We start from the raw sequence: 13,567 nt of genomic DNA, 5'->3' as shown, positions 1-13,567 counted from the left end.
ACTTGAGCGATCTGCCCAAAGTGCTAAGCAGGAGATCTGGGATTTGAACCTAGATTTTTGACCCCACATCTGGCATTCTTTCTAATAAACCACATTGCTTAGTCAATTTACAAAGTATACTAATCACATCAGATGATTTATCCATGTACTAAACCTGTTAAGAGTCAGAGACACGATTCAAATGCAAGATTTCTGACTCCAGCTCTTTCTGCTATTTAACTCTACCTCTCCATGAGGAAAGCAGCCTATTCCTTAGTAGTTGTTCTGTTCATCAGTTACCTGGGGTGCCTGCTATAAGGGGCCTTTTTGTTTTTGTTTTTTTCTGTTCCTCTGCATACAGACTCTGTGCACTTAGAGTTATTTTACTCAAGGTTGTATTGAGTCATCTGAACTTTTTCAGCTGCACTACCAACACATGACTAATTATCATGTGAGATTCAATATTTATACAGGCAGAAATGCTGAAACAGAAGAAGTCATTGGACCTCACTAAATTAGAAAGCAGAGTAGCAATGGCATGATTCTATGTACCAAAGATCATCTAGTAACCCACAAATGTTCTGCATGCTGAACACAAGAAAGAAATTACCTCACTGATTTCATTATCCAGACAAGAACCATATTCAGATGATCAGAGGGAACGAGAGCTGCAATGATGGTCAATATACTCAAATTTTAATAGAATCTATCACACAAAGTGACATTTAATGCATTCACATAGCAGCACTGAACTTTACGGAATGAAGATACTTCATTCAACATACCACCATCTTCTTAGCTTTTTCACATCAAGAAACAGTGACCGCATATATAAAATGCTAAAAGGAAACACTACCATTTCAAATTTGTCCCCGTTATCATTAATACAGATGCCTGAAAAAGCTAATGGGGTATACTATTTCCATTCATTGTAGTGGGAATCCTAAACTGGCCACTGAAAATCTCTGTCAGCATGCCAGTCAGGAACGTCTTGAGGTTACAATGGACATAAAATTACAATGAATGTTTTCTAGATAGCCTATACAATGTAAAACCACTGGAGGTTTCTGAGCAAAGAAGTGACTTACTCAGATCTGAGCTTTAAGAAGATTCTTTTGGCAACTGTGTGAAGGATAGATTGGAAGAGAGGAGGGGGAAGGACCTAAATTCAGCCATATGAGTAAAAAGAAGGATGATTTGGAGATCATGAATCTGGGTGACTGGTAGCTGAAGCCCTCAACAGGAACATGAAGTTCAGAGGAAAGGTAGGTTTAGGGGGAAAGATGATGAGTTAGTTTCATATTGGAAATACTGAATTTAAGATACTGATAAGATGCAAATGGCTAGCAGGTGGTGCTAACATGGCAATGGAATTGAAGGGAGAAAGATTACTACTGGATCTAAAGATTTGGAATAGAGAAAATTGAACCCGTGGAAGCTGACATCACCAACAAATAGAGCTCTGAGAAAGAAGAATGCCCAGGACAGGGTCTTTGGAGATATTCATGAAGATGTTAGAAGTATGAAAACTCAGCAAAGAAGAATGAAAGCAAATAGTCAGGTAAAAACCAAGAGAGAGCAGAGAACTTTAAAGCCAAAGAAATGCAGAATACTGAGAAAGGAGAGAGGGTGATTAACAGCATTGAAAACTGAAGAGCTCAAGAAAGAGGAGAAGTTGAAGAAAAGCCACTGGATTTAGCAGCAAAGATGAAGTTTTTGTGTTTTGTTTTGTTTTTTTAACTTTAAGTTTTGTTAATCTCTTCTTTGATTTTTAGAATTTCCAATTTGGTGTTTTATTGGGATTTTTTGGTTTACTGCTTTCCTAGTGTTTTTTGATTGCGTGCACAATTCATTGATCTGTTATTTCTTTTTACTGCTGAAGAACACATTGAGAATTATTCATTTTACCTAAGAATTGCTTTAGCTGTATCGCAAAAGTTTTGGTTATGTTGTCTTATCACTGTCCTTGTCCTTGATGAAATTCTCTATGATTTCTATGATTTGTTCTTTGACCCATCAATTCTTTAGGATTAAATTATTTTTTCTCAGGCTAGTTTTTTATTCTTTCTTCAAAGGCTCTTCAATGAATATAATTTTATTCCATTGTAGTCAGTAAAAGATGCACTTAATATTTTTATTTTTCTGTATTGAGTATGAGACTTTTATGCCCTAATACATGGTCAATTTTTGTAATATTGTCATACATAAGAAATATATATATATGTGTTCCCTTTTTGTTCTATAACTGCCAGTTTCAACACAACTGTTCTAAAAATCTCTTCAGGTCCTCAACTTCTTTCTTACTTTTTCTTTATTTTAGAGTTGTCCAGATCTCAAAGACAAAGTTGAGTTTCTCCACTACTATGGTTTTACTGTCAACTTTTCTCTATATTTAATTAGCATTTTCTTTTAATTATTTAGATACTAAGGCATTTTATACATACATGTTAATTATTGATTTTGATTCTTTTCTATAGTGCCTTTAAGCATAATGTGATTTGCCAACTTATCTCTTATAATCAAGTCTATTTTTACTCTCACCTTATATGAGTTCATGATTATTTTTGCTGCTTTTTTTTTAAACAGCACAATTTTACATTCATATTCTTCATTGAAAGATTCTCTATTGCCCAACTAGCAATCAATCAATCAATCAACCACAGCAAACTAATAATGGTTGTACCCCGATTTAAAAAGTCTCAAATATGTTTCAAAATGTTGAAAACCATCAGAGCAATGCAAAGGAAGACATATTGGACAATTTTCTAGGTAAATACTCAGCACATGGGAGAACATACTAGTAAAGGAATAAGTGATACTTTTTGCACATAACATTTTCTCCTCTATCATTTGCTATAAATAACTTTTACACTTTTAATTTTTACTAAATGCATGTCACATGTCTATATACATATATTCGCCCATCTGTCAAAAATCAGTAATGTAAGCTACTGTCAAAAACAAGTTTTTAAAAATTGATTTTGAAAAAGATTATATATGCTTGGAAGAAAAATGCTAGTAGATATTCAATCACACTCACATGACTCAAAGGAGCTATACTTACTTTTTGCCATCTATACTCTACACTGAGACTTTCCCCCAACCCAACCATCATCTGGAAGAGTCAAGAACTGTTTTTATACTGCTCCTCCTAAAGGTCAAGCCTCACCCAACAGGTGGCCCTTTCTCATAGTTGTTATGAGCGTCCTCACAAGTGAAGCATGTTTAGATCCATTAATCTTCCAGAAATAGAAAATGAGGGGTGATGAACTAAAAGTGATCACTGGAACATTAGCACAACAAACATACATCAAACATGATTGAGATTCAACAGTCAAACTTATAAGCAATTAAGATTCTTTTACTATTAGCACACAAGATTAATATTCAGAAATAAAGTACAACTGAAAAATCTTTGGTTTCCTAAATGAATTCTAAATGGCTCTGAAGAACTATGATTGCTCTTGGCTAAGGATGAGTTAGTTTTTCCAATACCATCAGTACCAAAAAGATGCAGACATGCTCGGTCACATTACCCTGAACTCCAGAAGGTCTTTTTCAGAGCTGACACTATACAAGTCTATTATCTGAAGACTCATAAAAATTTCATAGGATATTAAATCTAGCAGACCAAACCTCTAATTTCCAAGAAAAGGAATCTGAGGTTAAGAAGGATCAGGGCGTCCCCTGATAATTCCTAAGGACCTTGAATCTGGAAGGTGTCCAATACGCTACTGGGGAAGAGTGGAGCACAACTACAAGCAGCTCCAATACAAATAAAAAGGCTGGGCCAGAGCTGAAAGGATGCTCAGCTATGAATGGGTCTAGTGATGAAAGGAAAGCCCTATACTGAACCTGGAATGTAAAATCTATAAACCAAGCTGAGCTGGATGTGGTCAAATGGAAAGATCTGGATGGAAATAGGAAACGTCAAACGGAAAGAGATGGAAAGATTAAACATCAGTATCTTGGGTGCCAGTGAACTTACACGGACAAGAATGGGTAAATTTAATTCAGGTGATCATTACATACATGTATACTACTCTGGGGAAGAATCCCTTAGAAAAAATGGAATTATTCTTCATAGTTAAAAAAAAAAAAGGTGAGAAAAGCAGTACTGGGATATAATCTGAAAAATGATAGAATGATGTCTGTTCAAATCCAAGGCAAACAGTTCAATATCACAGTAATACAATTCTGTGCTCCAACTGCTGATGCTGAAGAGGCCAAAGTTGATCAATTCTATGAAGACCTACAACATGTAGAAATAACACCAAAAAAAGATGTCACATTCATCACAGGGGACTGGAATGCTAAAGTAGAAAATCAAAGGATAACTGGAATAACAAACAAGTTTGGCCTTGGAATACAAAATGAAGCAAGGCAGAGACTGATAGAGTTTTGTCAAGATAACTCGATGGTCACAGCAAACACTCTTTTTCAACAATCCAAAAAGCAACTCTACACATGGACATCACCAGATGGTTAACACAGAAATCTAGATTGAATACATACTTTGCAGCCAAAGGCGGAGAAGCTCTATGAAGCCAATTAAAACAAGACCTGGAGCTGACTGTGGCTCAGATCATGAGCTTCTTATTGCAAAATTCAGACTTAAATTGAAGAAGGTAGGGAAAACCATCAGACCATATAGGTATGACCTAAATAATATCCTTTATGAATATGAAGTGGAGGTGATGAATCAATTTAAGGGATTAGATCTGGTATAATGTCTGAAGAACTATAGACAGGTTTTCAATACTGTAAAGCAACAAAAAACATTCCAAAGAAAAAGAAGAACAAGAAAGCAAAATGGCTTTCTGATGAGGCTTTACAAATAGCTAAGGAAAGAAGCAAAGTGAAAGGTAAAGAAGAAAGGCAAAGATATACCCAACTGAATGCAGAATTCCAGAGAACAGCAAAGAGAGATAAGAAGGTTTCCTTCAATGAGCAACACAAAGAAATAGAATAAAGCAACAGAATGGGAAAGACAAGAGATCTCTTCAAGAAAATCAGAGCTACAGGTGGCGGCAAGGTGGCGCAGTAGATAGAAACTGTTATGTTGCAAAATTTGAAAGGTGTAATTGAAATGAGTTATTTCTAAATAACAGTAATGTTGGGGCATCTAGGTGGTACAGCGGATAGAACATCAGCTCTGGAGTCAGGAGAACCTGAGTTCAAATCCAACCTCAGACACATAACACTTATTAGCTGTGTGACTCTGGGCAAGTCACTTAACCCCAACTACCTCACCAAAAACAAAACAAAACAACAACAAAAAAAAAATCAGAGCTGTAAAGCGAACATTTCATGCAAAAATGGGCATAATAAAAGACAGAAATGGTAGGGACTTAACAGAAGTAGAAGAGATTATGAGGTGGCAAGAATACACAAAAGAACTGTACAAGAAAGATCTTAACATCACCAATAACCACAATGGTATAGTTACTGATCTAGAGCCAGACATCCTGGGGAATAAAGTCAAGTGGGCCTTAGGAAGCACTGGAATTCCAGCAGAGTTATTTAAAATCCTAAAAGATGATGCTGTTAAAGTGCTACAGTCGATGTGCCAGCAAATTTGGAAAACTCAACTGCTCATGTCCCAATCCTAAAGATGGACAATGCCAAGGAATGTTCAAATTACCAAAGAATTGCACTCATTCACATACCAGCAAGGTTATGCTTAAGATTCTGCAAGCCAGGCTTCAGCAATATGAGAACTGAGAATTACCAGAAGTATAGGCTGCTTTTCAAAAAGGCAGAGGAACTAGAAAGCAAATTGCCAACATTTGCTGGATTATGGAGAAAGCAAGGGAGTTCCAGAAAATTACCTACTTCTTCTGCTCATATTGAGTACACTAAAGCCTTTGACTGTGGATCATAACAAAATGTGGCAAGTTCTCAAAGAGATGGGAGTATCAGATCATCTTACTTATCTCTTGAGGAACCTGTATGTGGGCCAAGAAGCAACAGCTGGAACCAACCATGGAATAATTGATTGGTTTAAGACTGGAAAAGCAACAAGGCTATATATTGTCACTTTATTTATTTAACTTACATGCAGAGTACATCAGGCAAAAAGCCAGGGTGGATGAATCAAAAGCTGGAATTAAGGTTGCTGGGAGAAATAGCAACAATCTCAGATATATAGGTGATACCATTCTGATGGCAGAAAGTGAAAAAGAACTGAGAAACCTCTTGATGAGGGTGAAAGAGGTGAGTATATAAGGTGGCTTGAAGGTTAATATAAAAAAAAACTTGGATCTTGGCAACTGGTCCCATCATTTCCTGGCAAACAAGGGGAAAAGAAATGGAAGCAGTGTCAGATTTTATATGCTCGAGCTCAAAGATCACTGCAGACGGCAACAGCAGCCATGAAATTAAAATACGCTTGCTCTCTGGAAGGAAAGCTATGGCAAATCTGGACAACACACAAAAAAAAGAAACAACACTTTGCCAATAAAGGTCCGTGTAGTCAAATCTATTTTCTTTTTCCAGTATCAATGCATGGCTGTGAGAGTTGGACTATAAGGAAAGCTGAGTGCTGCAGAACTGATGCTTTCAAATTGTGGTGCTGTAGAAGACCTTTGAGAGTCCCTTGGACAGCAAGGAGATCAAATCAGTTAATACTGAAAGAAACCTCAGGCTATTCATTGGAAGGTTAAATACTGAAGCTGAAGCTTAAATACTTTGGTCACATAAAAAGAAAATGGTACTCAGTGGAAAAGACCCTGATGTTGGGAAAAATTGACGGCAAAAGGAAAATAGAATGGCAGAAGTTGAGATGGTGAGATAGTGTCGTGGAAACAACAAACACGAACTTGGACAGCCTTCAAGAGGAGGACAGAAGGGCCTAGTGTGTTGTGGTCCATGTGGTCAGGGACAGTAAGACACCACACTGAACAACAACACCATATCTAATTCAGTTTTCCCAATCTGATTTATAGTACACACTATTTGACTGTTTCTTCTAGATTTTAAAAAGCTATCTAAGGTAGCTAGACTACTCTATTCTTTTTTTTTTTAAAGGACATCCTTGAGGAGAGGTTGGTCACTTATTGTATAAGTAATGCAGAATAGCATGTAAAGTCAATTCAGGAACTTCATGGAACCATATACCTTCAGGGGTCAAGTATGGTTGTAAGAGGGACAAGTTGTACTTAGTTTCTGCCAATACTAATGAAGCCTATTTTAATCTCCCCATCTAGACTCTACTCCTCCAAAAGGAGGAGCCAGGATTCTTTTTAACTAGGGAAAGCAGTGCTAAACCTGTGGAACAGAGCCATGGTCAGGACTCCATGGCTCCTTTAAAATTTATAGCAAAAAGAGGAAGGAATGTACGTGGGATCAGAGTTCAGTGGATTTTATGAAGAAGCAGTTTTCAGTGAAAGAAGGTTATTTGATAAGACAAGAGATTGTCACAAGGACTGATCAGCAAAGGCACCCTTTCTTCTCAACTCTTCTTTTACTTAAAACTTTTGAAGAGCTTCATTTTATTTTTTAAAAACACCCTGAATTCTACAGTTGGAAATTATAAGGAAGCATTGGTAGTATCTATCAATATTTTCTTTTCTCAAAGACTTGGGTGTAATCTGAAAAATCTTTTGAAGTCTTAAATGTTGCTATGTGGGAAGGGACTCACTGGAAAAAGAGATGCTGACCTGTCTATAGCTAGCAAAAGCTAACAAACTCAAAGCATTTACTCACACATCATTGAATTCCTCCAGAGACTTTGCTGGCGTGAAAACATCTAACAGGCCAATCACCTATAAGGAAAAAAAAAAAGTCATTAAAGTCTCCAAAACGGAACCTCTTCAACACAAGTTTTTTTTCTTCTTGTTGTTGCTTTGGGGGAGGGGTGGGGATGGGGTTTTCAAACTGGCCACGCCTCAATTCCACACGTGATGTCATTGGGATAGGGAAATTCCCAGGGTAGAAACTTCCTCCACCAAGGCAGTTCATCAAGTCTTCTGTCTTAGAAAAATTCCAGGGGCATTGAAAGATTGAGTGAGTCGTCCACAGTCACACAGACATTATGTGTCAAAGGCAGGACTAGAATCCGGGCTCACAGGATCAGAGATTTAGAGTTGAAAGTGACATTAATAGTCATCTAAGCCAATTCTACAAATAAGAAATTGAAGCCTAGAGAAATGGGTGATTTGTCCATGGCCACTCTCAGGTAGTAAGCACAACTGCTACTTATTCTCAATTCCGATCTAAATTCTGGTCCTATGACTTTCAAATCTGACATTTTCCCCACTGCCAGGCCTGCTCTGGATATACTACATCATTTTGCCTCTTAACATTACTGGTTTTTTTTTGTTGTTGTTGTTGTTGTTTTTTTAGTTTGGTGAGGCAATCGGGGTTAAATGATTTGCCCAGGGTCACTCACACCTCTAGTAGGTATCAAGTGTTTGAGGCCACATTTGAAGAAGTCAGGTCCTCCTGACTCCAAGGCCAATGCTCTATACACTGCGCCACCTAGCTGCCCCAACATTACTGTTATTTAGAAATAACTCATTTCAATTACAACTTTCAAATTTCGCAACATAACATTTTTTACCCAAACTCTTTAATTCAGTTCAACAAACATTAAGTGCTTACCATGTACAAGGCAGTTGCCAAGATGTTACAGATATAAAGACAAAAAACAATTCCTGACTCAAGGATCTCAACTCCTCTTCTGGTTACTTAACTCCTTTACTGATACTATTTTTATCTGTTCACTCTTCAATACAGACAGCCTGGAACTCATCAAAAGCTGGGGGAGGGGGGGGGGGCGGGAAAGAGCTTTACTTGGTGGACTTTTAAGTTTCATATGACTTTGCTTGTTTTTATCTTGGAATTTTCCAGCACCTACTATACTGCCTTGTAGGTGGCAAAATACTTTTGCTACCCATCTGTCACCCCTCACTTTGTGCCCTGCCCACTTTCTCTTCCTACCTCTTTTATGACATCTTTTATTTCTGTTCTTTCAAAGTTCAAAGAGGGGTTCCAGTCATGGACCAGAAAGAGTTTTTGAAAGTTAATGCTAAACCTCAGTGCCTTAGCTTGTTGGGAGGACCCTACTCTTTCACCCCTCATCTGGGAGGTGACTCAGAGGCCCCAAAGGAGAAGGAGGCTTCTACAAGTCCGAGGGGATGATGGTCCATGCTTTTTCTGACACAGTGTAATAATACTCTAGACCGAGAACTGCTGCTGAGCCTTAAGCTGGAGGTGGTAGGGGAGATGACAGCTGCCCAGGAACGAGCCCAGGGAGCTCAGCAATTTATCTTACTACAAGTACACTCTACCTATGTGTCCACTCACACTGTGCATATTTGTGAAAGAGTATGCCCCAGATTTACTCGAGGGTATTGTATGGCCTCTGTTCTTACTAGGGCATCCCAGCAAAGGCCTTTGCTTTTCAATAATTCTGTTTACTGAAGGTAGGTAATCAACTGATCAGAAAACAACCAATCATATAAAATGTACATACTGTCTCTATTAGAATATATGTCCCTGGAGGTCAGAGACTTGCTCACTTTATCTTTGTATCCTCTAGCTTAGTACATAGTAATAAATGCTTACTGACTGACCATTAAAAAGGAGGGCTCAACCTTGGGGTATGCAGGGAAATGAATGGAATGGAATGGAAAGGTAAAAAATAAAATGAAAAAAAAAAATCTGTGTACATTCCAAACACACACCACACACACCCATTATTCTAGACTATCTATCCCTGTCTTTCTTTTCTCTTAATGTGGATTATCAAATGTTAACTGATTGAAATCACTAGGGCACAGGGTGTGAACAGAGCCAAATTAATTCCCTGTTACCTATTCCATCCCAGCCCCAAACTACATCTAATCTTATCTATACTATTTTACGGGCAGCTAGACAGTCGCAATGGATAGAGAGCCCTTGGAATTAGGAAGACTCATCTTCCTGAGTTCAAGTTTGGCCTCAGACATGTACAAGTGATCCATGTGACCCTAGGCTTAAGTCACTTAACCTTGTTGGCCTCAGTTTCCTCATCTGTAAGATGAGCTGAAGAAGGAAACGGGTCAACCACTCCAGTATCTTTGCCAAGAAAACTCCAGAGTCCCAAAAAATTGGACATCACTGAAACCAACTGAATCACAACAAAATTCTATCCTTGATCCAAAGCCATAGTTCAACATTCCCTCTTGCACCTTCTCACTCAGGATGAACAGGAAATGTGTTTCAAAGTAAAATAAATCAGATTTAAAGATTTTTAAATGTCCTATCCACTTTTTTAATAACAATTATGCAGGGGGCAGCTAGATGGTACAGTAGATAGAGCACTAGCTCTGGAGTCAGGAGGACCTGAGTTCAAATCCAATCTCAGACACGTAACACTCACTAGCTGTGTGTCCTTGGGCAAATCACTTAACCCCAATTGCCCTCACCAAAACCAAACAAACAAACAAACACAATTATGCAACTAAACCACCTGTTTGTCAATAATTCTGAGCTGTTTTGTTGGCATATGGATGGATCCACACACTCTCACCTGATCTCCCTTTTGATCTTTGACATCAGCTAGCATGGCACTAGCACATCATCTGGGCATATATTGAGTACTCAATAAATACTGATAATAAAGCCAGCTAGATTTAGGGGGTGTTAAGAAAAGTTAATTGGTCCTCTAAAGAATAAAACTCACGATTCTGTCAATCCAAGGAGAAAAAAGGTTTTATTTAAGATATGTTAAAGATAAAAAAATTATCTTATTATTATATAGATTATAATTTCTAGTTGCAGAAATAACCCTCTAATATAAAAAAACCTTAAAGTTATATAATTTTAGAGTCTGAAGGGTCTTCAGAGATCTAGTACAACCCCTTTATTTTAAATAATGTTGATTTTTTAAAAAATTAACAAGCATTTATTTTCTCTCTCTTTTATCTCCTTCGCCCCCCAAAAAAGAAAAGAAAAGAAAGAAGAAAACCCTTGTAACTAAACATACATAATCAAGTGAAACAAATTCCCACATTGGCTATGTCCAAAAATACAGGGTCAAAGGAGTAAAAAGCGACTTATCACAGCTTTTTAGTAGCAGTCTGGACTAGAACTTAGGTCTTAAAATTCCCCATTCACACCCTTTCTACTTCACACTACCTTTACATTACATATATGGATCTGAACCATAATTAGTATTACAGAATTTTGAAATCTGAAAGTTGTGGAAGCAGTTCTATAAAATCAAGTCAGGGGTAAAGAAAATAAGGGGCTGTCGTGTAACTGCCCCACCTGCACAACCCAGTTAGCTAGGGAGAGGCAGGTGCTCTTTATTCAGCACGACAAGGGGGAGCTATCTCTATGGTTACTTCTCCGGAAAGGCTAAGAGGTGGAAATGAAAAACAAAGGTTTCCAGGCAGGTTGTGCTGGTGCTGATGCTGTTCACCACATCACAGTTTGAGACAAGTTCACAAATGAATGAATGAAAATGGCTCCAGAAACAAGGATCCATAGCACCACAAGGCAAATGCTTGTTATTGGTATTTAAAATCTAGTAGAATACAGCTCACTGAAGAACTTTATAAACTAACAAATATCTGCCCCTCCTCAGGATATTGGGAAGATTCAAACATAACTTTTTATCTCCAGAGCTATGAATACCCAGGGGAAGAAGTCGGGCAAAGGTGAATATTACTGCGACTGTCTCCAATGTAAAAGCATTCACACGGACAGTATGAATCACTGACATTTGTACATGTGATCTATCTTAAATCCAGAAGAATAACTCCATCCACCTCAACCACAAGGCACATAACAAGCCTCAAGTTGAAATTAAATTAAAAAGGCTACTGAGTGGTCACAAAACAGAGCACCCTGCTCTTTAATTCATAGCAGAGATATAAAAGTCACCATGTCGACCCAATGCTTATGTGCAAAATGGAGTCCAAGATTAAGGAGAACACACTAACAGCAACAAGTCACCGTAAAAAATATGTAAGATGGAAAAAAATTTGGTATTAAAGTTATGCTTTAAATATTGAAAAACCTATGCTGTCAATCTTAAAGACTTCATTGGGCATATATATAAATGACTATAAAATGCCACAATGATACAAAGGAAGAAAACATTGAAAGATTTTTGATACTCTGATCAAGGCAGTGACTGATCATGACTTCACAGCGAAGCATATCTTCTGCTTTTAGGCAGAGAGGTAACAGACAATGAGTAAGAAAGAAGCATGGCCACTATTTTAACTTGTTTGCTTATCTGAATTTATTTGTCACAGAAAGGAAAAGGTTTTTATGGGGTAAGAGGAGATCATAAATAGGAAAAGGTAATAAAAAAAGAGAATAGAGCACCAATAAAATATTTAAAAAATTTTTCTATTAAGAAATAAAGCTTAATTTTAGTTCAAAATTGTGAGTGTCTCCCCAGGTGTAATAGGTTACCGTTAGCCACTGGGCATTAGCCCAGGGCCTGGCACACACAGAAATGCTAGCTATTATTATTGTTGTTGTTGTTGTTACTGTCGTGTGTAAATCCTTAGGCTGCATCTGTGACACGCACTGAACCCTGTCACAACGTTAGGACCCTGACAGTGGGTATTGTTTCATTCTTGGTATTTGTGTTTCCAGTCCCTATCACTGTGCCTTGTACATGGGACACATGCTTAATAGATGCTTGTTAACTGACTGTCCTTAATTGCATCCCTTACTAATAACACGTGCATCCAACTTCTAAGATAGTGAAGAGGGGCAGCTAGGTGGCACAGTGGACAGAGTGCCTGGTCCTAGAGTCAGGAGGACCTGAGTTCAAATCCAATCTCAGACCAGACACTTGACACTTACCAGCTGTGTGACCCTGGGCAAGTCACTTAACCCCACTGCCTAGCCCCCTCCCCCCCCAAAAATACTGAAGACCCTGGACGTGCATAGGAGTCCTGAGATTCCCCCAGAGACTGAGCAAGCAGGGTCACATCAGAAGCTGTGCAGAGGAGCCTCAGACCCCGAGGGGAGATTCCTGAGGTTCTCCCCAGAGCTTTAGAAGGCTATTTATTTCCACACTTTCTGGACATTGCCTTGTTACTTTCAGACACCAGACAGTTTAGCATCTGTGTGAAACTGATTCTATTTAAATATTCCTTTCTCTCTGACCTCGGTACAGGTGGAATTTTCAGAGTTTCATCTCTGTAACATAAGTCAAAAATTCTGCACAAAATGCAACTCCACAGAAGCATACGGAAATGTTTAAGACCTGACCCCCAAATTTGATTCTTTTAATGGACTTTCATTACCTGAATACAAAATAAACAGGACTAAATAATGCAAACAGGGCAAGAATAATACAAGATTTGGCTGCTTAAATGAAACATAACAAGACCTTAGGAGGAAGCTCCTTTGAAGATGATAAATTAAATATGCCTGAACCTGATCTTCAGGTTAGTACACTTTCTCATTTCAAATTTGTTCCTTAAAGACTGCCTGCCTTTCCAGGTTATAGCTTTTCAGTAGCTTTGTGACTGCCCTAAAATTTCTTTATAATGCTTATTTTGTGATGCAATAATTTTTAGGTTGCTACATATAAATGACGGATGTAAAAAGGATTCCATTTACAACTTCTAAT

General features: G+C 37.9%; 1 protein-coding gene across 2 annotated transcripts in view; it reads right to left on the bottom strand.

The window, feature by feature from the left end:
- Positions 1-13,567, bottom strand: part of MAPK14 (mitogen-activated protein kinase 14) — a 92,310-nt gene that overhangs the window by 26,962 nt on the left and 51,781 nt on the right. For both annotated transcript variants that reach the window (XM_027876367.1, XM_027876368.1), the window contains exon 3: positions 7,687-7,745. In XM_027876367.1, coding sequence (XP_027732168.1) covers positions 7,687-7,745 — 59 coding nt within the window. The remainder of the gene's footprint in view (positions 1-7,686; positions 7,746-13,567) is intronic.

Source organism: Vombatus ursinus, unplaced genomic scaffold (assembly GCF_900497805.2).
Source record: "Vombatus ursinus unplaced genomic scaffold, bare-nosed wombat genome assembly UNPS02014811.1, whole genome shotgun sequence".
NCBI lineage: Eukaryota > Metazoa > Chordata > Mammalia > Diprotodontia > Vombatidae > Vombatus > Vombatus ursinus.
This window is presented reverse-complemented; position numbering and strand designations above follow the sequence as displayed.